Below are 27,144 nucleotides of genomic sequence, written 5' to 3'. Positions count from 1 at the left end.
GTTTTGTACAGACACAACTTCACATATGAACTAACAGTTAAAGCAAGGCAGCAATGAATGCGCTTGAATCTAGACATGAGTACGATTCCGACAGTTTTGAGTTTAATTCCAGGAAAAAACTTACGAAAGCCAAGAAAAAAGTTATGAAAGCCAAGAAAAAACTTAAATAATTTCCACACCTACCACATAGAAAAAAATCAAATTGAACTATCGAACTTTGAAAAAAGTCGATAAAAAAAATTATTTTTTTTCAAATTACAAATGATGACAATCAGAACTGTCAATAATAGACAAACATTTTCATTAATTAGTGAGCTTCAACTTTTTAGATGCATAAAGCAATAAATTTTTGCAAACATTGACAGAGCCATATTGATTGAGAGGTTGGAAAAGTGTCAATGAGCCCAAATGTTTGCTTTTTTCAAAAAAATCATTTTTCGAAATTCGAAGAAAAAACACATCACGCATAAGCATAATTAGGAATAAGCACATTTATTTACGCATAAGCCCACGCCCCGACATAAATGAAGTTAACCATTCGAACACTTAATCAACAGACCTTCAGTCGAAAAGCACTAAGACAAGATACCATCGGTGAAAAAAACTCTCATAAATTCTAGAATTAATTATAGTCAGTCGGCCGGTCGTCCAGCATAAATAAGTGGCACAGCTAAAACAAAAATTTAAGAATCAATAAATAAAAAAAGGAGAATGAACCAATAAATAAAAAAGGAGAAGGAACTGAACTTAAGAAAAAATCGAGTTAAACAATGAAAAATCAAAATTAAGCAAAACAAAGTTTTTGCTCCCTGGAAAAAAATGTATAACTACCCAAGACGTTGCGCCAAGACCAAGTGGGTGGCAGATGTCCAGAAATTTCAACTTATTACCAATCAAGCCATCAAATTATTGAATGATTATGTTTAACCGTTTGTTTGTCCGAAAAAAGAAGTCTATCTTTCGATTTGATAACGCTTGCTAATCTCAAGCGTAGAAATCAGAAATGACATATACAAAATGCATAACAACTTTCAGCTCTAGTACAAATTGCTTCAACCAGAAACAAATTCGGCTTTGAAAAATCAGCCAAAAAAGCCGTATTGGATATTATTGTTGGCATTTGAAGAAATACGGAAAATGACCCGATGAAAACCGTGCATCCGTTAAACTTAACAGAAAAATTTAATAGCACTTAAAATGAACTGATTAGCTTTATTTGAACTTTCAAGAAAATGAGCATGCCAGCCTGATTTTGCACGTGACGGCAACTCCACTAATTTTATGATCCAACCATTGAAAATGGGGAGGAACTTTGCATTTGGGGTGTTTTGTTTTTGTTTTTTTTTTAACTTTTTGTTTTCCAAGCAAAATCAGGTAACACAAATAATCATCAGAATGGGTCGAGTGACTTATCAAATTGAAGCTCTTTTAATCGTGATTAGACCATTAAAAAAATTTGAATAACTTTGCTCAGTTGACAAAAATTGGTTTGAAATTTTTGATTTCTGGTCTAACTTCGAGCTAACAGGATGAGCTTACAATAGCTCATTTATGCTTAATTCAAGCCGTAAAAATTTAGTTTAAAGCAATTAAGGTAAAGTTTTTAGCGCTATTTTGGGAAAAAAAATTACGATTTCCTTGGTTTTTAGTCATCTTTCTACAAAAACTGTTTTCCTATTGCCCTATAAATGTCGAAAGTCTAAGCCCAACTACTTCGTTCAGATCTTTTTATCACACCACGCAGAAAAAAACACCAACTTTGAAAAAAAAAACGTTTTATTTCGTTTTTTTTTACTATGGTCGGAACATTCAGTGCTACATGCACAATAACCCGCTATCCTTGTAACAGATAACTTGCTTTGCGGTATTGATAACTTGCACATGATGGAGCCGAGTATAATAATTACCGCTCGAGCAGTTCGGCCATGGTCCAAACCAAGCTATCATAAGCTCAAACGATTTAGTTTCCGAGCAATAGTAACGTTTTCACTTGGAAAAAATATATTTATCCCGGTTATAGGGCACTTAGAGCACTTGGAAAAAGATTTGACGGAATATTTCAATTGAAAACAAGCTAATTCATCAATCTCGTTAACAAGAAATATTGCCAGTTCAATGTGACAACTTATGCCGGAAAAGGTGCTGCCATCGCTTGAGGTGCCTGTGGTGGTTTCGGTGTCTTGTTCTCAGACCAAGGCTCTTTTGGGTCGACTTCGTCCTTCGGCTCGATGATGTGGATAACGTCTGGAAGTCGAGTTCTGGGTCCCTTCTTTCCAGTTTCGTCGAAAGAGTGCATGACTTTCACTTTGATTCCTAGGATTCCTTGTCTCATTTCTACGTGACGTACCGCGAAGTCAACATAATCCTGGACTGGGCTGCCTGAATGGATCATGAATCCGTCTACGAATTTCATCGCCTTTGCACGCTGTCCTCGAAGCTTGCCGCTCACAACAATTTCTACGCCCTTTGCGCCAGACTCCATGATGAATCGCAAGACACCATAGCATGCTCGTCGCACTGCCAGGCCATTCAGTAGTTTGTATCTCAAGGATTCTGCTTGTGCAATAGCGCAGAGTCCACGATCGACAACTCGCTCAACGTAGAGCTCAACAGTGTTCTCTGGGAATCCAAATCGTTTCTGCACAAGGGCAGTAAGCTCCTTAATTCTGCGTCCCTTAGGACCAAGAACGCTCTGCGTTCGTGTAGCCAGAATAATGATTTCAGTCCTGATAGGTGTAACTCGGACCTCTACCCCTGAGTAACCATCTTCAGCCAATTCTCGCGTCAAAAATTCATTCAACTCAGCTTTGAAGACTCCGTGAGCAACAAACTTTCGCTTCTTCGAAATATTCTTTTCCATTTTTCCAAATCAGGAGAGATCTGAAATGGAGAAACCATAATTTGAAATTTTAAAAAAATCGAGCGGTCGCACCATAAAAAGAGGTTGACGATAACGAGAGAAACTAAAAAACAAAGGGTTTTCATGATATAATCAGAAGATCAAAAGTAACATAGTAACCGAGGTTACAGTCAGGGGTCCCTTCATCACATATTCCAGTCAAAACCCTTAGAATTATCTAGATATGGAGGAGATAAAGACAAAAAGGAGATTAGTGTTGATGTGTTTAAACTTATATTCGATACGGGTTACAAACCGACCCCGCAGTAATCCTTAATCATGATTACACGACAAAAAAAGAACACTTTATTTGCACATCGAAATGTATTTCAATACAGAAGTGTATGTCAAATGTTTTCTATCAATTCATAAAATATTATAACATCATTAGATACGCATAGTTATAATAAACAAAACAAAATCTATTACAATTATTGACGATTACTTTAATGTATTTCAATACAGAAGTGTATGTCAAATGTTTTCTATCAATTCATAAAATATTACAACATTGTAACATTCGCCCAAATACTACACAGCGACGGAGCGTAGAAAAAGTACCTATTAACGAACGACTGGCAGGCGTCAGTTACCTTAATCCTACTCGTTTTTCACCGTCTCGACCTTGCCAGTTGATTTTCTGGTCTATTCAGGGCTAAGTAAAAAGTTACTGTTTTTAGGCCATCAGTCAAACGACTTTTGATCAGCTTTCGTTTACATGCGAACACAACCACAAAGCTGAGTCTCGGATCCTCAGACTACGTGATTGCTATTGAAAACACGGCTCGAACAACCTATTTTAATATGTTTTTGTGTGACAGTTCTATATTAAACCCATTGGAGATGGATTGACCATTTCCTCTTCCTAACTACTCATATTCTAAAATATCAAATAATACCGGTGTTAATTCAAAGTTTCACGACATCTAAGTAGCTATAAAGTCAGTTTCATATAGTCCCTTCACATGCAACAGTCTCTGGGGGACCAAGCCTCCGCTCCCGTAATCTTCCTGCAATAACGTTCTTATCTCTTCCAATTTGTGGCCCGGGAGAGTTCCGTGGAATATTCCTTCCGCACTGAAGCTTCCTTCTCCACTAATTTCCACTGCTAAGAGTCTTATCTTGTGTTGTTGCCACAATAGGAGACTTCGTATTTCTCGTCTCTTGTGCGACCGTTTGCCACAATATTTGTCGTTTTTTTTTTCGTTCCTTTTCGTCAAAATGGCCGTCTTTTTGTATTTCTCAGAAATATTCACTCTTCGATCGAAATTTTAAAAGTAAAAATTCTAGAATATTCCTACCCTCCTTCGCATTACTTTTTTGTTACTGAGGCCTTTATTCGTTTTCTTTCGTGTCGCCGGAAGGTTGCGCTGTGCCAATCTGGCAGAATGGCACATACCCCCCGGACAAGTCTCCATCAATGTCCCTATTGATCGCATAACACCGGGTTATCGTCAAGTAGTGTTATAGTCTCTGTAATCAATCTCTCAAATCGCATAAGAAAATGAAATTTATCTACTGCACCACAACTCACTACGTGTCACAAATGGCATCGTACTACATCTCACTGCCTTTCAACATTTTCACAAAATTTTCACCATGAGGAGTGTCCTAGATAAAACTTCTTTTCTGACTAATTACGTCATCTTGCCATACCACTTCTTTTCGCTCTTCGTGATTAAAAAGTTGGGACGTGGCACGGCCACGCACCCGTTAAAATTAACTTAACGTCACTCACCAAGTATAATCAGTTATTTATGCAGTCCTTTCAATATTAAAACTACGAAACTCTGTGGCTAGGAAAGTTATTGAGTTACTCACCCTTCTCGAGCGAGTTTACCCAAACTCACCATGTCGCCACACAGTGAAATTGTGTCTTACACAGGTTAAAAACTTCAGTCATGTTTAAATAGGTAAATATACTCACCTATGTTCTCCATATAAACATAAGTAGCATAACTAAAACTTTCTTTCAACAATTTCAACAATTGCAACAATTTGCAAAGTCTGGTTTGACCAAACTAGATCAAAACAAAAAATTTAACAAGTTCAATAATCAAAACTTAGTTGATTGGTTCAAGTTTTAACACACAAAGACAATCAAGTTTTTTCTCCTTCTCTTCTCTTCTTGCTCACGTCTTCACTTGTTCTCTTCGTTTCATCATCTTCATTCCATTGCTTCTCCATCCTGATCTTCAGCTTCGCTGTCTTCTAGGACTTTCTCCAGCATGTCCATGGAGTTGCGGGCCGTGCCCCAACTCTCCTGTTCCAACAGCCTCGGTTTGCAATAAGGTAGCAAGTCCACATTCACCTTTTGCTCCCGGTTCCTGCAAAAGCTGTTGTGAAGACATAGGCTCATTTTTCGTTCTAGGTCAGCTCTTAAGACCTCTTTCTTCTCATCTTCAGTTGCGCAAGACGCTCCAGCTACTCGCTTCACCGTCGTGGTAACCGCGTTTCTGTGCGTCAGGAATGCTCTTTTATAGGCTCCCGGTCCTATATCTAGCTGGAAAGATTGATAGGCTTCCGTGTTCCTCGACATGTGACGCTTCGCGCGTTCATACATCCATGATGTCATCACTGCACGAAACCAAGGCATCAATCTTTGCCTTGACCATATTCTTTCAATGGCTTTGGGTATTCTCAGAACCTTGCAGGTGGTTCTGAAAAGATCCAATTCACGGCTCATCTTCACGTTGCTCAGCTGCTCAGGAGTCGGCACGGCCGTCTCCTGTTCACTTGTGTCCGCGTTAGCCCCCAACCATCTCACTGCCAGCATGGCACTAACCACCACGATTGACACCTGTTGATTCTAATCGGGCAACCCCGTAGAGTACAACACTTCCACGTCCCATACTAGCATCCGATTTCCGCGTTTGGGGTACCATAACGTCTGCGCTAAGCAGTGGCAAGGATACTCCCCATGGGTTCTCACTATGTTCCTTCGGGTCCGATACCCCGAGGCTCCCAGCAACGGTTCCACCTCCATCAGAATTCTGTGTAAATCGTCTTTCTCTTCTATGGTGGGGAATTTAGTGGGTAACGCTCCACTCGCTTTCTGCTTTTCGAACTCGCTCACATTACCTTCGCTCAATCTCAGGAACTCTTCACCCACTACCTCTTGCAACTCGCCTTCAGATTTCTTCGGGACTGCCCGAAAGATCTTTGCCAACAAATCATATGACCTCTCCGACATTCTGGCCAACCTCACGCACTTTGGCACAGAGAAAAGTTGGTCAATCAACACCTGCTGCGTCCTCGCATCCATCACCACCATGTGTGTAGGATACCTACTATTGCAATATGGTGCGGAGCTTGAACCCACCAGATATTTTGAACCAGTAGACTTATGATAGGCTTCACTATCCTTCAGATTCATTTCATTCTCCAGAGCTTCTCGCCAGCCTCCAATCTTCTGCTCTGTCTGCAATGCTCCAGGGAATACTTCCACGCTGAGGGACGTCACTAGCTCATGGGCACGCTCCAGGCGCTCAAGCGATCCTATCGAACTCGTCATGCTACAAAATCCCAAGGCTGTGGTCAAGTTTACATCCGTCACCCCATGACAGTCCGCGACCAACTCCATGCCACTCTTATCCGACATGCTCAATCGTCCGTACAATCGTGCCAGTTGTCGATGCTGCTCGCTCAGCGTAATCAGGCAGTGTCCCAAGTTGCAAACATGTACTTCCATCCCACTATGATGAGCCAAACAGGTGCGTTGCTTCAACCAATTGCTCGATGGGCTTTCCTCGGCTAGCTCCGTGGATGGGTTGCTCTTCCGCTTCGTCAACCTCATGGCCAGCAGATGGTGTATCATGGCCAGATCATGTAGACTCGCTTCATCATCCAGGTCTAACGTGATATCCGCCGTCATGTCCCAGATCAAACCGGCGTTAGGATGGGGACACCAAGAAGGCTTCATGAGTTCCCACATCGTTAATAGACTGGTTTTCAAGGGACCGTCCCAAGAACCACAATCAAATTTCACTTGCCCCTATAGCTCGGGAACCGAGGGATCGACCACTCATTCTTCTAAGATAATTCCCAGCTTGGGTTGTTCCACCATCAGCATTCCATTTTCTTTAATCCGTTCAACCCAGAAATTGAGCACTATGACTTGCTCATAGTCGAAGTACGCTTCCCTGGCTTCTTCATTCACGAAGGGATTATACGCCATCCCCGGTATGCCAGACACATATTGGATTGACTTCAGTTTCCCTAGGGTTGCAAAGTCTCTTTGTCCCCTGACTGCTTCAATCAACTCCCGGCTAACTTTCAATTCTTTGTTGGAATATCTTTTCACTTCTTCCAACTTGCGATAGCTCTCCATGTCAATCGACTCCCTATTTGGTACAGTCAACGGCATATCCTGATATAGTTCCAGGAGTGCTCTAAGGAAGTTTCTTTCGCAATCAACTCCCTTTTGCCGAATGATCTTTATGCATTCTCCCAAAACAGGAGTGGGGATACGATCCACCACGAACCTGACAAAGCAAAGGGCATCCTTACGCTTAGCCCATGCTATCGCAGAATCGTCTTTTGAAATCAACGCTCGCAGAGCTTCAATCAACTCCAGCTCCTGTTCCCGTGATTTCGAATCATTACTGGCTTCATATTCCGCCTTCTTGATGCCCATCAAGCACCAAGCCAATCGTACTTGCAGGTCAGTTCTCGTGCACGGATGAGCCAGGTACGCTGCCCCCGTCGCAGGTGCATGCATCGTCTCGTCAAAGTATCTCTGGAGGGCCGCCCTCCAAGAAATTTCTAGCAGTTTTTCCAATCCGATTTCGTTCGCTTCCGAGGACATTACCGTGCCGTATTCTTTCCGATTTAAGTTAGAATTCTCCGTAAGCCCTTTCAGATGTTCCTGCAGGGCTCGCTTCTCGCCCCAAGCCATCAGGTGCCCTCTCGCGGAGTTCCTCGCTTTCAACATCTCCACATAATCCCATGCTGGATCTCCCATGTGGACCGATTCCGGCACAGTGACTCGACTGTACTCGACCACGTCGAGTTGTCCTTTCAGCTTCATCTTGGCCATGTTGGTTCGCGAGGGCCTGTAATCTTCAAGTCCTCCAGATCCACACTGACTGATGATCTCCATCTCTAGCTTAGTGTCTGCCAGGGTTCGTGCTGTCTTCTTTGATTTAATGGCTGTCGTGGTCAGACCTGCCAAGAGCATAGGGGGTATCAGATTCTCTTTTTCTCCCCCGGTCAGCGTCGCACCATCTCCTTGCCCGCTCTCGCCTGAACGACCTGCGCTCGTCAGAGAGGCCACCACTGCGCTGGCTTTCGACTTCACCACTCTCGGGTTCACGGCTCGACTTCCTGTCTTCCCTTTTAGTCGCTTCAGCCCCTTTCTGGCTCGTCTAACGGGTAATTTCTTTGTGACCTGCTGATCATCGGCACTGTCTTCTGTAACTGACTCGGTCAGAACATCAGACTCCATGGAGTTCACTATCTTCTCCAGGACCTCACGCATGATGGGTTGGTTCAATCCCACCTTCATTATGGATTGCGTCCCATATCGTTGTATCACGTCCCATGACCTTTCCATGAAATTCACTCGGCTCCAGGTTGCCCTGTCTTGCCTTCTAGTTCACTTTGATATCTCTCCCACTCCTCTTCCGGTAGCGTACTCAGGAAGGATACCCTCATTGACTCTTCGATTTTTCTCCTCCTCGGTGACTCATGGAGCAATCTTTGCGGATCCCTGCTTCGGCACTCTCTCGCCTGACTTATTGGGTTCATCGGGGATAAGTCGGCCGACGCCTCCTTTGTAGGGGACATGAAAGACGATGGCGTCATCAGCAATAGACTACCATCGACTTCCCCATCGTCGTCTTCACTGAACCGGTATTCTAGCAAGTCTCTCTCCAACGCTCCTAGATCCGTCTCACCCGGTTTTCCCGTCTTTCCCTCGATGTCGTTATCGTTATCGTCCAGATCCATCAATTCATCGTCATCTGCATCAGGTTTCGGCTTGGGTCCTGAAGGACCTTGTCGTGTGTCTATGCTTGAGTCCGGCCGCGCCGGTATGGTCATGTCTCCTGCGTGATAAAACAATTCATCGTTCACCAGGAATTCTACGGACTCCTCGCCAATTGGTGCCAGGTCCTCTATCGTTATGTATGAGCCTCCTCTGCTCTCCTTTGCCACTTCCAGCATCACTACTTTCACTTCTCCTGACCACTTCAGTCTTGATAAGTCATCTGTGGGAGTATACACCTCGTTCCACATTTCAGCCGAGACCTCTGGTCTCCTGGAAGGTAGTGCCTTGATCTTTTTCCTACTCCAAGCATCAGGAAATGAGAAGTCGAACGTGTGCGCGGCTGCAACATTCCAGCTGATGAAGCGCGGCTCCATCCCTTCACTCCACTTCAGAATCCTCTTCTCTGCATCACGAGCTGCTCCGATGCGAGGGGCAATGACGGGAGATACGACTCCCAACAACATCCTCCTTATCGGTGGATATCGAGGGCATTGGTCCGGCAGCGGCCTGGACCCGGAAAGTCACGCTTGCTGGTCCTCTTTCGCGTGTGCGTAGGCTTCTGAGTGGGACTCTCATTGCTGCTCATGGTCTTTCACTACTGGTCTCAGATTCCAAAGCTTCGGGTTAAACTGGATGTGGGAAAGGTCCTCACGGCCCATTCGGCACTTGAAGTGGTTGTTGAAATCCATCAACACCCAACTTGGCTCCGCCATTCTTCCGAACAGCCTATCGTCACTGGCCAGCCCTCTCAGCTCCCTATGCTCTACCCAATTCAGCACTGAACAACCGACGGCTGAGACAAGGTTGACATACAACACAGAATTCCTGTATGCCTTGACTAGCAATTCCGGGAACGCGAAAGACATCGCCGGTCCATACACCACCGTGACGAATTCTCGCAGTCCGTGAATCAGAGCCAACGGATCGATCCGCATCATGACAGCCAAATCTGTCAGCAAGGGCATGCCACAATACTGCTTACACTCACCCGCATCCGTCGCCACCTTATCTTCTCTCGTGACGCTTCTGTTCTGTTGCAAGAGATATTGGAGCAGGAGAGTCCTCCAGTCTTTCATCTTCCTGAGCGAGGCGGTTTCCAACTGCGCGTTGAACTCACGACTTCCCTGGAGTTGTTCAGGGTAACGCAACAGCACAAGCAAATCACCCAGTCGACCGTAGGTCATGGCAATCAGAGTCAGGAATCCATCCAATCTCAAATCTGCCAACGCTTGGGTGAAGAGGTTCGCCGGCCCCTTCACGAAATTTTTGTGACCAAATGTCACGTATAGGGCTAATATCAGGCCAATCGACAGCTTCCTGATATCCTTGACGAAACTCGCGATCAGGTTCCGAGATGCCCTCGGATAGCACGTCGACAGGAAGGATGGTGTCCATCCCACTCCCATTCCACCCAAGATGGCATCCGATCGTTCATACTGTGCCCTCGTGGCTAGCACGTCAGCTTGAAACTTGTCCAACGACATCGTGTTTACATCCTGCATCAATTTCAGCATCATACCCGGGCTAACTCCCGGGCATCATACAAGTTCTTCAGATACACGTGTATCTCTTTAATCACTGCCGGCGCATGCTCGAACGCGTCTTCTCCCAAGGTGCACAGTCTTGGTGACAAGTACAACCATAAATTGTTGTGCGGCTTCGTGCGCAAAGCCATTGCCATGAGATCTTCTTCCGCTGATGTCATGTTTTTCCTGACTGTCCTTCCCTGCTCATTCTCTGCGTGATCCATCTGTTTGAACCAGAGATCATCAGCCACCTGTTGTACTAACAGATGATCGTCATCTACCCCTGGTCTTAATTTCAGCAATCTGGCGAAGTTGGACAGCTCCAACCCCAGAACCTCATCTAGCACCAACCGAGTTGTGCTACAATCTTTGAGTCCCTGTATGGCATTGGAAATGTCAGCCCAAACGGCAGGAAGCTCAGATCGAGATGGGTAGTAATTGTTGGGGTCTACCACTCTGTTCGGGGCAGGAATTATCACATTCAACCGTCCCTCTGCTATCGTTGTGACCATCATGTACACAAACTGAAGGGGTTCTGGCAATGCAGCGTACCCTGGCGACAACACAAAGACCACCTTCACTACATTTTGGGTGAAACGTTGTTTTGCTGCTGTTTCTACCACAGCCGTCGCCGAGAGCAAGGTCATTATCGCCTCCCCTATGACCTCGTTGCTCGGGATCGAACCATCCGTCAGACGTGTCAACAAGCCCCTGCTTTGCAGATGATCATTTGAGCCTGCAACCACTATCACCTGCGGCTCCATGCTGACCACCCTTCGTACACTTATCATCATGCCTATTGCCTGTCCCCAGTCCAATTTAGGCGCCGTCAAGAAAATCACGTCGGGCCAAAAGAGAGAACGGGGCGTATAGAGATAGTCGGAACTGACCACAATCAGATACTTGGCAGCTTTCATATCTAAGGGATCATAAGCGGCAAACAGGCCTTCGCCTACTGGGGCCTTCAGTTTCCCATATCTCTTGTCATCTCTATCCACCGTGGTCGTTCGGGGGTAATCCCTTGAATATTCGCCAGGCGTCTGACCGGGTGGTTTAGCAAACTGCCTGTACATCTTGTGATGTTTGTTATTAGGCTTGTTATCTGCCTGAAACTTGACCTTGCGAGCAGGTGGCGTCAGTTCCCGGGCTCTCTGTCGGACGTCCGTAAGAGACCGGGTATTCAAAGGTCCAAAAGTATTGTCCTGAGGCAATCCATTCAAGTCTGCGTGCCGGAGCGTAGTCGTGGAGCTGAACTACTCCTGCTCTGCTAGCAGCCAATCCACGCCCGGTATTCGATATAGTCGCGACACTGTGGGACTTTCTCCGCCAATCATTCTCATTGCGTCCTCCCGACACTTCGTTGACATGTCCGCTTTGTACTGTCCCCAATGACTAGGGTCTGATCGGTTCCAAAGCAGCACGCTGCCTGGTTCAACTCCCTCCGCTGGCACGGCGCTCGTAGACGGTCCTGCTGCTGAAGCAGGGTTTGTCGTGGCGGGCGGATCGTTCCTCCTAGACACGGTCTGGGAGTTATTCCTGTTCTGATCCACTGATCTCCCGAATCGGCTTTCAAGGGGTTGTGTTCTGGGAGGAGAAGCAGTCCCTAGCCTCTCTCTTACGTTTGAGCTCGGAGCGACGGGTGCGGCTGTAGCCGTCTCTATTGCCAAGGGCCCTAGGTGGTTGACGAGGGATTCGGGCACGCTTGCCCTTATTCTACTTCCTCCGGTCGAGCTGGTCCGAGCCAGAGAACTGGTCGCCCTCGACTCTTGCTCCACTTCCCTCAACTGCGTCTGAAATACATCATTGACCCCGTGTCTCCCTCGTTGGGTGTTCAAATGTATACCATCTCTGGTAAGCGCGATGTGATCAATCATGCGCAGCATGTTTTCGAGATCCAGAAGTCGCAGCTCGCCAGGGTTGTTTCTCACCAGACTGCGGACCATTTCGTTCCACCGTGTCACGTTGCCATTCATGAAATCTGCCACTGTGATGCCCACCAGCGGGCTATGTGGTATCGTGCACAGCACCACAAGCCCAAGGCTGTACTTCTCCCTTAGTTCGTTCAAGAGGCATACCAATAGAGGCTCCCACTTGCTCTCCGGAGTCACTGGGGCTCTCGAGACGTCGTTGGTTCCCAGCATTACCACCAGCGTATCCAGGTGATCTTCGCTCTGGAATTCCATCATCTTGATGACCTGATCCACTGAGGCTCCTCCAAAGGACAGAGTGGTAGTCTGACCATAGACAAAGATCTCATTCAGATCCCTCACCAAACTGTCTCCGATGATCAAGTGGCGACTCCCTGGGGGAATTACCTGGTCGCTCGTAGCGGGGTTCCAGCTCATGTCATTCAGGCAGGCTCGAGGATGCTCCGCGGCCACTTGCGTGAACTGGTGACGTGCCATCAGATTCTTCCTAATGTCTACCACGCGGGACTTTTGAAAGGTTCCGCCATGCGTAGTCCCCGAGGACGCTACCATGCGGGTGTTCGCTCCGAGCTATTGGATGAATATTCGCCCAGTGGTTTTGTTGATCTCATCCATTGTTGCTCAGGCCACTTGATTGAATGATTCTTGGAACTGAGGAGCGAGATAGGTGTCAGAAGGGTCTGGTATCGTGTTCCTCTGACTGGAAGCAGACTGTTGTGTCTGCTGAGAAGCCTTGGGCCCTCTCGATGCACACAGCTCCTGTACTCTTGTCTTGGGGCGTGTGTCGCTGGATCCCTCCGAGGATTTCATCGTCGCCAGAACTTCCTGTGACACTTGGCTTACCTTTGCCATATACAGCTCCTTCAGGTGCTTTATTTCATCCTCTTTGTAGGCCAGCTGCAGATCTTCATATTTCTTCTTCCATTCGTCTCTTTTTCGAGTTATCGCTCTATACTCCTGGAGTTCGGCACACAGCTCGCTCTGATCTCTCTCTTTCTTCTCCAATGTCTCAATCGTCTCCGACGTCGTGGCCAGACATTTCTCCACGCCGCCATCTCATCAGTCGGTTTCGACCTCTCTCGGCGGTCCCGGACTCACCGAAGGCCAACATCACCACGACTTCTGGAGGGCGATTCCCTCCACCCTCTCGACCTTCTCGAGGAGCGGAGAAGAACTAAAAGTGAGATCGATTGGACACTGCGCCATGTTGGAGGAGGATACAATGCACATCGGGACGGAGGCGGACGTATCAGCACACTTGCTTGACATAAGTGGCAAGAAGACTCAGTTACGCGGGTTACTTGATACAGGAGCAGGCTTGAGCGTTATACCGAACGAAACTTGGAAGCGAATGGGTTTCAACAAAGATGATTTGATAGACTCGAGAATACGGCTGTCAGTTGCAAACAAGGGGACGCTGCGGGTACAAGGCAGAGCACCAATAATAGCCCTAAACCTAGGGGAGCGCAACCTGTGGCTGAGCTTTCTTGATACGCTTTCTTGATACGGTGGAGAACCTAGATGAGTATGACCAATTCATTTTAGGCAGAGACTTCATCAGGAATTTCGACGTAACGATTGATCTGAACAATGCCATGTTCAGGATTCGAAAGCCGGATAGAAAATACGTAATTAAACCGGTAAATCTGATAATGGCAAATGAGAATAAAGCGGCAGGTCTTCTTGAGTAGAAGGGTAAGGCTGAAAGCGAACGAAGCGGCAATTGTAGGCTTACAGATGAAAAATTATAATGAATTAAGTGACAGTAAGCAAATATGCATACTTCCCAATCCAAACAGTCAAAGTGCTGCTGTTTTAGGAAGATCCTTCTCGATAACCAAGAGCGGTCTCTGCGTCAGTGTCTTGTTGAATACTCTTGACATAACCCTAACAATCCAGAGGGGAAGGAAGTTGGGATATGCCTTACCCGTGAAAACTCAATATGAAATGACTGAAAATGTAAAAAAGAATGAGTATTTGAATGTCCCAATCACAGGGACAAGATTTGCATCTTGAGACGATTGAATAAATTAAAAGGTGCATCAGGTCTTGTAAAGTCACTTAAGTCAGAGACAGATGATGGACTCTCGAGTTGTTCAAATTTCCCAGAAAGACCAACACAAGAGGAAATCGAAATGGATAAACCAGTTTTACCTGAAATAGAGCATTTAAGGGGTAAGGTAACGGATGAACAGCTCGAGGCCATCAAGGACGTACTAGAGCCGAACGAGGAAGTTTTTTCGAGACATAAGGCAGATATTGGATGTTGTAATTTTGTTGAACATGAAATAAAACTTGAGGAATCTGCGGTACCGCACAGGGAGGGAGCGAGGCGCATGACCCCCAACAAATCGGATGCGTGTAGGAAAGAGATAGAGAACACTACCAGAGTATGATATGATAGAACCATCCAAATCACCGTGGGCGTGTGGAGTAGTGATGGCCAAAAAGTAAGGCGACCAATTGAGGTTTTTTTGTGACTTTCATACCTAGGATTGATGAGAGCCTCTCGAAGTTAGGTCATGCAATTTTTTTTACGACTCTTGATTTAGGTTCGGCTTTTTGACAGGTCCCGTTGAGGAAGCATGACAGGGACAAAACAGGGTTCGCCTGCGAGATGGAGCTGTTTCAATGGAAACGGATGCCGTTTGGTCTTTGCACTGCCACGGCTACATTTCAACGGTTGATGGCACATGCATTGATAGGTGTGACAAAGAAGTATGGCAATCTGGTAATGTGCTACGTGGATGACGTGGTAATAGCGACGCCTACACTGGAAGATCACATCGAGCGACTGAACGAGGTGTTTGCATGCATGAAGAGGTCGGGGCTAAAGTGCAAACCATCAAAGTGCGAGATACTCAAGGATTCGATAAAATACTTGGGGAGGATGGTGGACAGGCACAGCATCAGACCAGATCCAGATGCAGTAGAAGCAGTACTAACTTGGAAATCGCCAAAAACGGAACACCATATGATGAGCTTCCTGGGTTTTGCGAACTATTACAGGGAAATCATCAAGGGCTACGCGGATAAGGTATACCCGATACAACAATTAAAGAGGCACAAAGGCAAGAAGTTCACGTGGAACAACGCAGCTGAAGAATCATTCCAGAGAATAAAGAAAGATTTGTGCGAGGCACCGGTGTTAGGGATGCCAACGGAGAAAGGGATGTACGTGTTGGATACGGATGCGTCGATAGTCACAATTTCTGGAATTCTCCATCAAGAACAGGAATGGAACGGGAAGACAGTCTTAAGACCAATAGCGTACGGGAGCAAAGTCTTGAGTGATACGGAAATGAAGTACGGGGCGCCGAAAGCAGAAATGTTCGAGGTGATTACCTTTGTCGAGAAATACAGAGCATACCTAGGCAGTGAGCCATTCAAACTGCGAGTCGACAACAGGGCACTCAGCTGGCTGAAGACGTACTCAATGGACCAGAGCTACATTGGGAGATGGATAGTTCGCCTGAACGGGTACAACATGATAATTGAGCATAGGACGAGAGACGAACATCAAAATGCCGACAGCTTCAGTAAGAAGACGGAGTTCTACGAGAGACAGGAACAGAGGGAGGCGAATAGGCCAGAAATCAATGATGGCTTCTCCTTCATGGATAAGGAAACGTATGATAGTCTCCCACTCACGAGATGGCTCGACAAGTCAGACAAACCGATAGAAGATCACCCCGAATTACCCAAAGAGCCTCCAGAGAAAACAATCTTGAAGAAGACCCGAGGGTTGCCGATAGGGATAATGCTCAAGTCAAAAATTGTGAGGGAGACGCTCAAGGCGAAAGGCTACGATCTCAACCAGGTAGAAATGGGACAAGCACAGATAGATGAGGACTTGATGATATTACTGGAGAAGCTGGCAGATGATAAACCCGTGATCGAAGAAAAGGGTAGGGGGAACCGGAAGTCACGATACTGCGAAGGAGTGAGACAGTTGGCGGCGGAAACTCCTTAGAAGAGAGTAATCCCGATGGGAAAGAAGTCGTGCAGTCACTGGTTGACAAAATCACTGATGACATACTTGAGCGGACTCGGGTTAAAAAAAGAAAATGGTGTTTAAGGAGGAAGCTGAACACCTTGGAATAGGTCAAGAGTCCGGGGAGTGGCTCACAGAGGAAGAAGATAAAGCAGAAGAAAAATTGTCCGGGAATGTGAAGAATGGGATGAGGATTCGAAGGGCAGCAGCGACGACCAAGATAGTCTGTGCATGATACTGGCCGAAGAGAAGTTGAGACACCGCGACAGGGAGCTGCAGAAGGATCGCTCATCAGGAACATACAACTTGGATCAGCAAGAAGTGCGAGGAGGTGAAGAACTTGAGAAAATTTCGGTATCGAGGAAACCGTTCAGGGAACTATCATGCAACTCGAATGTCAAAACAAATTTGGTGTCAGAAGACGATAGAAAGATCATGAAAAGGATAGTATGCGTAAAGCTGAAAGATGACATCCACAACCCTAATGGATAATGGCACTAAAGGGACAGGTCAAGGCGAGATATAGGCTGTCGGATCTAATAAGAGCCCAAAAGAATGACAAGATGACAAGTAACCTCTCCAAATGGTTCCGGACGAGGTCCAAAGAGAAGGGGGACCTGGAAGAAGAAAGCTACAAGATCTTGAGCCAGTTCTACAAAGAAAGAAAAGATTTACTCTATCACACAGCTGATGGGGTGGTAGCGTGCAAGAGAAAGTATGAGGAGAAGATATTACACAAGCATAACCTCATCATAGTGCCACAGTTGTATCAGACCGAAATGTTATTCAGATTGCACGATCAAATGGGGCACCAGGGGATAGACAAGGTGCAACAGAGAATACTTCACAGGTTTGATTGGCAGGATTAAGGAAAGCTTGCGAGAGATGGGTAAATGCATGCCTAGCAAGCCTGCAAAAGAAAGACCCAAGAAAGATATAGTTCCCACTCAAGTCCGTTGAGAGCTCGGAATTCAACGAAGTCGTTCCAATAGACCACCAAAAGATCTGTATGACAGAGTCGCGATATAACCAGATACTAGTCATAATAGATCACTTCACAAAGCTGGCAGAAGCGGTGCCGTGTCAGAGCGCCTCTGCAGAGGAGACTTGCGACCACCTGATAACACATTGGCTATCACGGTATGGCTGTCCCATGACATTTCAGTCGGACAACGGTAAAGCCTTCGTGGGGGACATGACGAAAGAATTGATAAAGAGGTCGCACATAGCTCAAGCACACTCAACGACCTACCATCCCCAGACCAACGGGTTGGTAGAGAGGCAGAATAGAACGTTGGTGAACATGCTGAGGGTATACTGCTCAAGGTACTTGACGGATTGGGATAAATATCTGCGGCAGGTGGTAGGGGCGTACAACAGTACGCAACACTCAACAACAGGAATCAGTTCCTTCATGATGTTGACGGGCAAGGAAAGAGCAATGCCTCTAACATTCATTCTTTCACGGTAATATTACAGGGAATTCATCAAGGGCTTCGCGGATAAGGTATACCCGATGCAATAATTAATGAGACACCAAGGCAAGAAGCTCAAGTGGAACAACGCAGCTGAAGAATCATTCCAGAGAATAAAGAAAGAGTTGTGCGAGGCACCGGTGTTAAGGATGCCACCGGAGAAAGGGATGTACGAGCTGGATACGGATGCGTCGGTAGTCGCGATTTCTGGAATTCTCCATCAAGAACAAGAATGGAACGGGAAGACAGTCTTAAGACCAATAGCGTACGGGAGCAAAGTCTTGAGTGATACGGAAATGAAGTACGGGGCGCCGAAAGCAGAGATGTTCGCGGTGGTTACCTTTGTCGAGAAATATAGAGCAAACCTAGGCAGTGAGCCATTCAAACTGCGAGTCGACTACGGGGCACTCAGCTGGCTTAAGACGTACTCAATTGACCAGAGCTACATTCGGAGATGGATAGTTCGCCTGGACGAGTACAACATGATAATTGAGCGTAGAACAAGATACAAACATCAAAATGCCAATAGCTTGAGCCAGAAGACAGAGTTCTACGAGAGACAGGAACAGAGGGAGGCGAAGAGGCCAGAAATAAAAGAGGGCTTCTCCTTCATGAATAAGGAAACGTATGATAGTCTTCCACTCACGAGATGGCTCGACAAGTCAGGCAAACCGATAGAAGATCACCCCGAATTACCAAAAGAGCCTCCAGAGAAAACAATCTTGAAGAAGACCCGAGGGATGCCGGTAGGGATAATGCTCAAATCAAAAATTGTGAGGGAGACGCTCAAGGCGAAAGGCTACGATCTCAACCAGGTAGAAATGGGACAAGCACAGATAGATGAGGACTTGATGATATTACTCGAGAAGCTGGCAGATGATAAACCCGTGATCGAAGAAAAGGGTAGGGGGAACCGGAAGTCACGATACTGCGAAGGAGTGAGACAGTTGGCGGCGGAAACTCCTTAGAAGAGAGTAATCCCGATGGGAAAGAAGTCGTGCAGTCACTGGTTGACAAAATCACTGATGACATACTTGAGCGGACTCGGGTTAAAAAAAGAAAATGGTGTTTAAGGAGGAAGCTGAACACCTTGGAATAGGTCAAGAGTCCGGGGAGTGGCTCACAGAGGAAGAAGATAAAGCAGAAGAAAAATTGTCCGGGAATGTGAAGAATGGGATGAGGATTCGGAGGGCAGCAGCGACGACCAAGATAGTCTGTGCATGATACTGGCCGAAGAGAAGTTGAGACACCGCGACAGGGAGCTGCAGAAGGATCGCTCATCAGGAACATACAACTTGGATCAGCAAGAAGTGCGAGGAGGTGAAGAACTTGAGAAAATTTCGGTATCGAGGAAACCGTTCAGGGAACTATCATGCAACTCGAATGTCAAAACAAATTTGGTGTCAGAAGACGATAGAAAGATCATGAAAAGGATAGTATGCGTAAAGCTGAAAGATGACATCCACAACCCTAATGGATAATGGCACTAAAGGGACAGGTCAAGGCGAGATATAGGCTGTCGGATCTAATAAGAGCCCAAAAGAATGACAAGATGACAAGTAACCTCTCCAAATGGTTCCGGACGAGGTCCAAAGAGAAGGGGGACCTGGAAGAAGAAAGCTACAAGATCATGAGCCAGTTCTACAAAGAAAGAAAAGATTTACTCTATCACACAGCTGATGGGGTGGTAGCGTGCAAGAGAAAGGATGAGGAGAAGATATTACAGAAGTATAACCTCATCATATTGCCACATTTGTATCAGACCGAAGTGTTATTCAGATCGCATGATCAAATGGGGCACCATGTGATAGACAAGGTGCAGCAGAGAATAATTCACAGGTTTGATTGGCCAGGGTTAAGGAAAGCTTGCGAGAGATGGATAAATGCATGCCTAGCATGCCTGCAAAAGAAAGACCCAAGGAAGATGAAGTTCCCACTCAAGTCCGTTGAGAGCTTGGAATTCAACGAAATCGTGCAAATAGACCACCAAAACATATGTATGACAGAGTCGCGATATAACCAGATACTAGTCATAATAGATCAGTTCACAAAGCTGGCAGAAGCGGTGCCGTGTCAGACCGCCTCTGCAGAGGAGACTTGAGACCACCTGATAACACATTGGCTATCACAGTATGGCTGTCCCATGACATTCCAGTCGGACAACGGCAAAGCTTTCAAGGGGGACATGACGAAAGAATTGATGAAGAGGTCGCACATAGCTCAAGCACACTCAACGACCTACCATCCCCAGACCAACGGGTTGGTAGAGAGGCAGAATAGAACGTTGGTGAACATGCTGAGGGTATACTGCTCAAGGTACTTGACGGATTGGGATAAATATCTGCGGCAGGTGGTAGGGGCGTACAACAGTACGCAACACTCAACAACAGGAATCAGTCCCTTCATGATATTGACGGGCAAGGAAAGAGCAATGCCTCTAACATTCTTTTACCCGGAGTACGAAGGGAAAAAGACATCGCCTTAAGCTTACGTGAACGAAGCGATCAGGAGACAGCAGGAACTAAACGAGCTCTGCAGGAGGAATACTGAGCAAGCACAAATGAGACAGCGCAAGAAATACGATGAAAAGATACTGCAAGCGAAACCATATGCAGTGTGCCAGTACGTGTGGGTCTCCCAGAATGTGATGTCTCCAAAAGGGACAAAGAAACTACTTAAGAAATGGAGAGGGCCATTAATGATAACGGAAGTACACCAACAACGACGGTTTAACCGTTTGAGTACGGGGCGCGCAGCACATCATGAAAATCTGAAGCCTCCTGTACCATCCCCCGAAGACTGGTGCGTACCGCAGAACATGGCAGGACTCGAGTACCTACTGGTGGAGCCAGCGTGTGAGGTGAATGAAAAAGGCACCAGAGAGAAAAACGATGGCAACGAGGGCTTGAGTTTGGACGATAATGAAAAAATAGAAGCGGATTCAGAGGCGCATTCCTGGAATGATAAAAAATAACTCTTGAAGAAGACTGGAATGATCCGCAGCAGGACGAAGTGCTAAAGTGGACGGAACCAGACTTGCCAATAACGGCAGGAACCAAGAGCGGTAATTGTAAACGGACAAGCATGAGGTACAATAGGTACGGGGATGACTTTTTGATTGACAAGATACGGCCCGAAGAATTGGGCGACAAGTTACTGAGTGTGGGCGAATTGGTGGCAGACGATGAATGGCAAATCATCAACGACAGCGAACACTACCCACAGGAAGACTACTCCACATCAGAATAGGAAACAGATCTGGAGCAGAGCGAGATAGAGAGGAGGGAGAACACGAACCTGAGAATACTTGAGTGGATGCGTGGGGTCGAGAGCAAAGGAGATGAAGGGCTAAGCATCCAGCAGGTCGATGTGTCGGCAGAACAACACGTGAAAACGGAAGATGCCCTCTTCGGTTGGCGGCAACCGACAGGCCGCTCGAAACACCACCTGATAATTTAGACCCAGCATCATCGACGGGGAGGTCGATAAATAATTTTGTCCGGGGAGTGGGGGTAGGACTTACCCACACCCAAAATTTGGTGACAAAAAAGCTCAAGGAAGTGAGGGAAACAAGTGACCTGGAACTCGGCGAGGAGGAGGCCGAGCCTACCATAGGACGAAACTTCAAAACATAATTTGAAATGCCCAATGAAAACTCGGAGAACATCCTGATAACGGACAGCGACTTCATTTTGCCAGACAGGACTAGCGCGGACATGAGCTTCAAATCGAGACTAGAAGCCGACTTTAAGAGAGAATACCAGAACGTGGAGTTTCTATTCAGACAGAGACCGGGGCTGGGAGCAAAGGCTGCGCTTCCCCATCAGTGGCACAAGTCCCGGGCAAATACCTATGCTTTCTAGTGACGAGGGTCAGTGAAAGGAATACGATAGATCCTGAGCATGTGATGTTAGCACTATTGAGACTGAGAGATTTCATGATTGAAAGAGGGATAGTGGAGGTCTCGATGCCTGTTTATGACCCAAACAGGGGCAAGTTGAGACCAAGGGAGCTATATGCCATCCTACACGTGGTCTTCGCAGAAACGGAGATAATGGTACATATACACAAGAAATACTACTTGAGCATCGCCTGAGCTACGAGTGGACATGGGGATCTCGAGTAAAGGTACATGGGGACCTCGGGGCAGTTAGATGGATTTTAACGTGATTGGCATGACAATTATAATTTAAAAAAGTGATGGTGCTAAAATATTAAACGCATCTGCATGCTCTTAAAACATTTCCATTTGAATTATTTTAGTAAAACAAGTGGAGGGATAATGTTTTAACTACAATAATGGGGGGGTTAGGTTAGGAACATGACACCTTAGTCTAAAAAGTGGATTTTATTTTCAGATTGATTTGATTAAATTGAAGTTGACGACTAAAACACACTCATTGGAAAGATAATAGAAGGTTTTGAACAAAGTTCAGGATCAGCAACATTCGGAAGAGATTTCTCAAGTACTCAATTTGGTACGGTAAAACTCGAGTTGGTACTGTAATTCTCAAGTTGGTTGGTGCGCGAGATAAACTAGATTTTGTGAGAATGGCAGATCGATTTTGGAAATCCATGCCTGCGGCGCTAAAGAGGCCTACGCTCGATGAGTTGTACAGACGCTTGAGGGACCTGGACTACACCCAAGTGGACGAGAGGATGGCAGTGATGTTGAACGCCATTCTGCAATTAGAGGAGCAAGGTGAGTGCAGGGAGTCCGCGACCGAAGTTGTCTTGATGGTCGGATACCCCACAGAAGGCATATCCAATCAGGAACAGACCAGGTGTCTATCCTGGACTGTGGATGGAGGGGTGAGAGGATTCGACTTGGCGAGGAATCCTGGCTTAAGCAACAACACGGAGTACGGCGCGGGAGAATTCCCATTGCCGGTCAGACCGTCAACAAGATCAGCTAGCCAGTCCGCGAACAGGCCACCTTCTATGACGAGAGCCCAGCAAACGGAAAAGACGTATCCTGACCTCAGCAACTTGAAGAGGGAGCTTGAGAGGGCGCAGAGGGAAAAGAACAAAGCGAATCTTGACCGGGAGAGCGCGAAGCTCGAGCGAATCTGGAGAGGGACCAGGGGATCCTTGAGAGGGACCTGGCGCATCGTGACCTTGAGTTGTTGAGAGCAGAATACCAGCAAGAGCAGAGGGTGCGAGAAAAGGCGGCGAATTGCGAGCAGTTGAAGTCGGAACTTGAAAGGATCCAGCGGCGACAACGAGAGCTCGATCAACTAAAGGAAAAGGAAACCAGGACGACGGAGCGAGCTGTTGCAAGCTCAAGGCCGGACTCGCGTATGGAGATGGATGACGCTCCCAGGTAGAAGGGACGATTCATCTTAGACCGCGCGGCTCAAGAACACATAAACGAGGGGCTGGAAGTATGGATACCAACCGATTCAGCGTCCTCCCTGCGCGGCTCGGAGACGACGCAACCGATACGCCCGTTGATGGACATGGCACTGCCTGGATACACCCCGAGCTCAACCCCAAGCAGCAGTCAGGTGAGCGGTTGCTCGTCGCGTCTTAAGGAGTTACACGAGAGGCTACAGCTGAGAAGTCGTGAAAGTCCAGCTAGAGCGGAGGTACCCCCAACTTGGAGAGAGCAACCGGTCAGGAGCGTGGTGATCGCAAGCTATAAGAAAAACACGTAGGGCAGATACCACAGGCACAACCGCATGGATTGGAACGTGACGCAGCGAGCGAGAAGGGAATGTTTTCATGACGCGTCTTGGGCTGAATACTACATACAGCCGCGAATACCGGAGGGTGCAGTTCACCTGATTGTAGGGGACAGCCTGGTACGGGTGCTGACCCAAATCCAGTCGCACTGGCAGACTGGAGTCTTGAGTTTCTCTGGAGCCGAAACGCCGCAGATGTTGGCATCACTCGGGATGGTAGGGATGGCAAAAATGTACACAGTGACTCTAATGATGGGGACCAATGATGTGTCCAGAGGGGAATTAAGAAAAGTCATGAGGCTAAATGATAAAATGAGCTGCATCCTGGAGGAATTGCGGATTCAGATGGATCCCGCCATACTCACAGTTTGCACCATCCCTTACAACATGATGGCCGACCAACTCGCGATGGAAATGAACGAGAAAGTGCGGTTGCTGAACGAGATAATCAAGCAGATACATCGAAATAGCGTCCTCTCCGTCAGATTGTTCGACGCAGCCGACCAGATGGAGCGGTCCTTCCCAGAGGATGCGTCTTCAGATGGAATCCACTTCGACAGGCCTAGGGGCGTGGAGTTAATGAACGACGTCTTCCAGAGGCACATAAATGAGTTGGAGGCAGACCTGCTTGAGACGGCCCGATTCACATTCGGTCTACCCCCAAATCCCCCTTTCCTTGCCACAAGACCCCTGTCCAGTCGCCTGGGAGCGGGAGTCGACTCAAGAGACAGCTCGAGAAGCAGCCGGACTAGATTACCGGGTTCCACGCCAATGGAAGCCCAAGAAGCGGAGCCATCAACGCCCCAAAGTTCAGTGGTGTCCTCAGTGGTAGTGGTAGAGAATAAGAGAGTGGAGAAGCCAGCGGAGGCAAGCCAGACGCGATATCTGGATAAAGTAAAGGAGTTGGACTTGGAGGATCTGGAGTGCAGACAAGAGTTGGCAGAGGTCCTGGGGCTCAAGCATGTGTCAAGCATGTGTCACAGGATTTGAGTCGGCACCAGTGCGTAGACTGGCTAAAGGCCCCCGAAACGTGTATTTCTCAAGAGCAAGATTGATAAAGACGGCTGATCTGACTGAGATTCCCATGAGATCAGTCATGGGACCGATAAATTACAGACCTCTCAGGTTGCTGGGGAGTCTGGGACTCATAGTGGAGCCCCCTAAGCACAGAACAAGTATCGCCAGAATCAGATTGGCAACTGCTGCGCAGTTGAGGGTGGTGGACAAGCTACTGGATTCAAAAGAGATGGAATTGCCAGACGCCGCTTACGAGGGTGCGAGATTGGCAGACGACCCAAGATATGGGAAACCCTGTGGCAATGCTCAATTGGCCAAGACACTGGCAGTGTATGACAGAGCGGATCCAGCAGCCTCGAGAGTGATCATCGTGACGGGATCGGACTTCGAAGGAACGTCTCCCAAGTTTTTCTGGCCAGAAACTCTAGTATACTCGCTGCCAGGTGCAGAATTGAACCAGATGTTGACCTTGGTGGTGGCGATAAAGTCAGAGATGCACTGCGAACCAGAGCTGCTGCTGTTCGCGGGAATGAACGATCACCTGCATGCGGCTGGGCTTCTAGAGCAGCTGAAAGGGGATGAGCCTACTCCAAAGAAAATATGGGAGGCTATCCGGACATTGTTTGCCGCGATGAACGAGGTACAGGAAAACGTCAGTTCGCGATTTGGACCCAAGACGAAAGTGGTATTCACGACGTCCCCAGGATACGCGAGCATGCCCCCTGCTCTGCAGTTTGTGTATGCTATTTTGATTCTAAATGCCGAAGGGAACGCATGGCGGATCCTGATGGCAGCTCCCAATCGAGAGCTGGAACCCACGAACTTGAGACTTCGGAAGTCAGAACTGGCGACGGAGTGGGCGGACGTGTCCCATGCATTGAGGGGATTTTCTGAGTTGGCAGACATACTCATTGTACTGGATGAGGTCCTTTTACTTGAGATCTCGATTCTCGCCAGGCAGCAGAAGTTCAGTCCGACAATAGGTGATGACCACCCGATAATAAGTCACCTGACAGCCAGTTTATGGTTCCGAGGCATGGACGTGACCATCACGAGCTGCACGAGCAAATTGAAGGGACCAAGTAACAAAAGGAAGAACGTGGTTGCGACTAAAAAACAACTGGAGTCGATGGTGTATCGACTAACACAAGAGAGAGGCAGGTGGCCGTTTCTAACACCAAGACTAGAGAATGCTACGGACAAGACAAGGGAGAGTGCCCCACCTCTCGTGAAGCAGATCCGAGAATTTCCTGAGGAACAATTGGAGGTAGCCGAGAGCAGGGAGATGACGGTAGCTAGGTTCGTCACGGCAGCGAATGAGGTCACCATTGAAGGATTCTGGAGGGAACAAGCAAAAGGTGAGCTGAGGACGAGGAAAGATCACGAAATCCTGAAGTTCTTGAGTCCTTGTTGGGAGAAGAAATACATGGCCGGAGTGTTTCGTGCGAAAGAGACCATTTTCGGGGCCTTTTAACAAGAACTGTTGAGCATGCCCATAAGCATCTTGCTAGCCCTGTACTTAGTTTACCCGAGGTACTTGTTTAACATGGGTCCAGCGTACATGTGCAGAGACACATCGGATTGATGGGTATGTGGCACTGGTGCTCCCAACTCATGGCGAATTGGTGTCATTTCATCGGTTGATGAAATATGGGGTACCCCTGTCGATGGGAAAGACCCACTCGAGTATAGACACTTACTCGTACAAGTGCGTGTCGGGACTGAAGACGTTACTGGTGGAGTTTCTTCTGATGCAAAACCGACACATAACCGGTGAGGAGAAGAACCCGAAGACGAGAGAGGAATGGAGGGAGGCGAATGGTGGTATCCTTCTATTGACCGATCTATGCCTGGCGATGAGGTCTGACCCAGTGGGAGTGATCAGGGGACTAGAGGAAGTCGCGACTTGTATTTACGGACCAGCGGTGACATACACCTTTCCGGAACCTCTAGTGGCTGCATATGCATACCGCCATTCAGTAGTGCACGTGAGCTTAATAAGCCTGTTGGATGGGACGGAGTTGAACTGGTGTCAACAAGAGGTGCTCAGGGCACGGATGAGTAATACGGTGCTCCTCGGGAAGGTGAAAGATCCCGAGTTGGTGGTGTTTAGTTTCCGGGGAAACTACAGTGCAGGATGGGGGGAAAACGTGAAGGCCCCATTGAAACGTATCCCAAGTTTTGGAACCTGAATCCCCTGACGGCGAACGGAAAAGAGATCCTGAGAATCCCCGCGTAGAAAAAGAGCTTCGAGTTAGTAAAAAAGGAGCTGGAGGCCACACTAGAGAAGGAAATCTTACCCGCAACCATTCCTGAGTTTTCAACAGTCAGGAGAAAGAACCTGGGGATAAATAGCCCCTGGTAGTCCCATCCATGTTCGCGAGAGCTACGGTAGAGAGACAGCAAGTGGAGTTCACCGATGTCTGGGACCCCTTGTTCATTGGATATACGGCGGCGGTCTATTTCCACACCTGCGATATCAAGATAAACTCATGGACGACTCAAGCAGAGAAATTGAGAGGCTCAATGCCTCCAAAATTCGAGGTGTGGGAGATCTTGAAAACGCTTGATCGGGCGAGCTTGGAGAACGAATTACCGATATGGGATGACGGCTGGATGATTGTGGAAGAGG

The 27,144-nt window shown here is 47.2% G+C and overlaps 2 protein-coding genes across 2 annotated transcripts in view; both read right to left on the bottom strand.

The window, feature by feature from the left end:
* Positions 1-27,144, bottom strand: part of LOC134847028 (uncharacterized) — a 397,482-nt gene that overhangs the window by 15,083 nt on the left and 355,255 nt on the right. The gene's annotated exons all lie outside the window — the stretch shown is intronic.
* On the bottom strand, positions 2,126-2,860 carry LOC134846803 (small ribosomal subunit protein uS3-like). The gene has a single exon (XM_063864194.1). It carries the CDS (start codon positions 2,858-2,860, stop codon positions 2,126-2,128), a length of 735 nt encoding a protein of 244 aa, XP_063720264.1.

The sequence above is a fragment of the Symsagittifera roscoffensis genome, chromosome 5, assembly GCF_963678635.1.
Source record: "Symsagittifera roscoffensis chromosome 5, txSymRosc1.1, whole genome shotgun sequence".
In the NCBI taxonomy this organism is placed as follows: domain Eukaryota; kingdom Metazoa; phylum Xenacoelomorpha; order Acoela; family Convolutidae; genus Symsagittifera; species Symsagittifera roscoffensis.
The sequence above is the reverse complement of the archived record's forward strand: the minus strand, read 5'-3'. Positions and strand labels throughout refer to the sequence as shown.

Coding starts and splice junctions, on each gene's coding strand:
- LOC134846803 (XM_063864194.1), bottom strand. CDS start 2,860: ATGGAAAAGAATATTTCGAAGAAGCGAAAGTTTGTTGCTCACGGAGTC.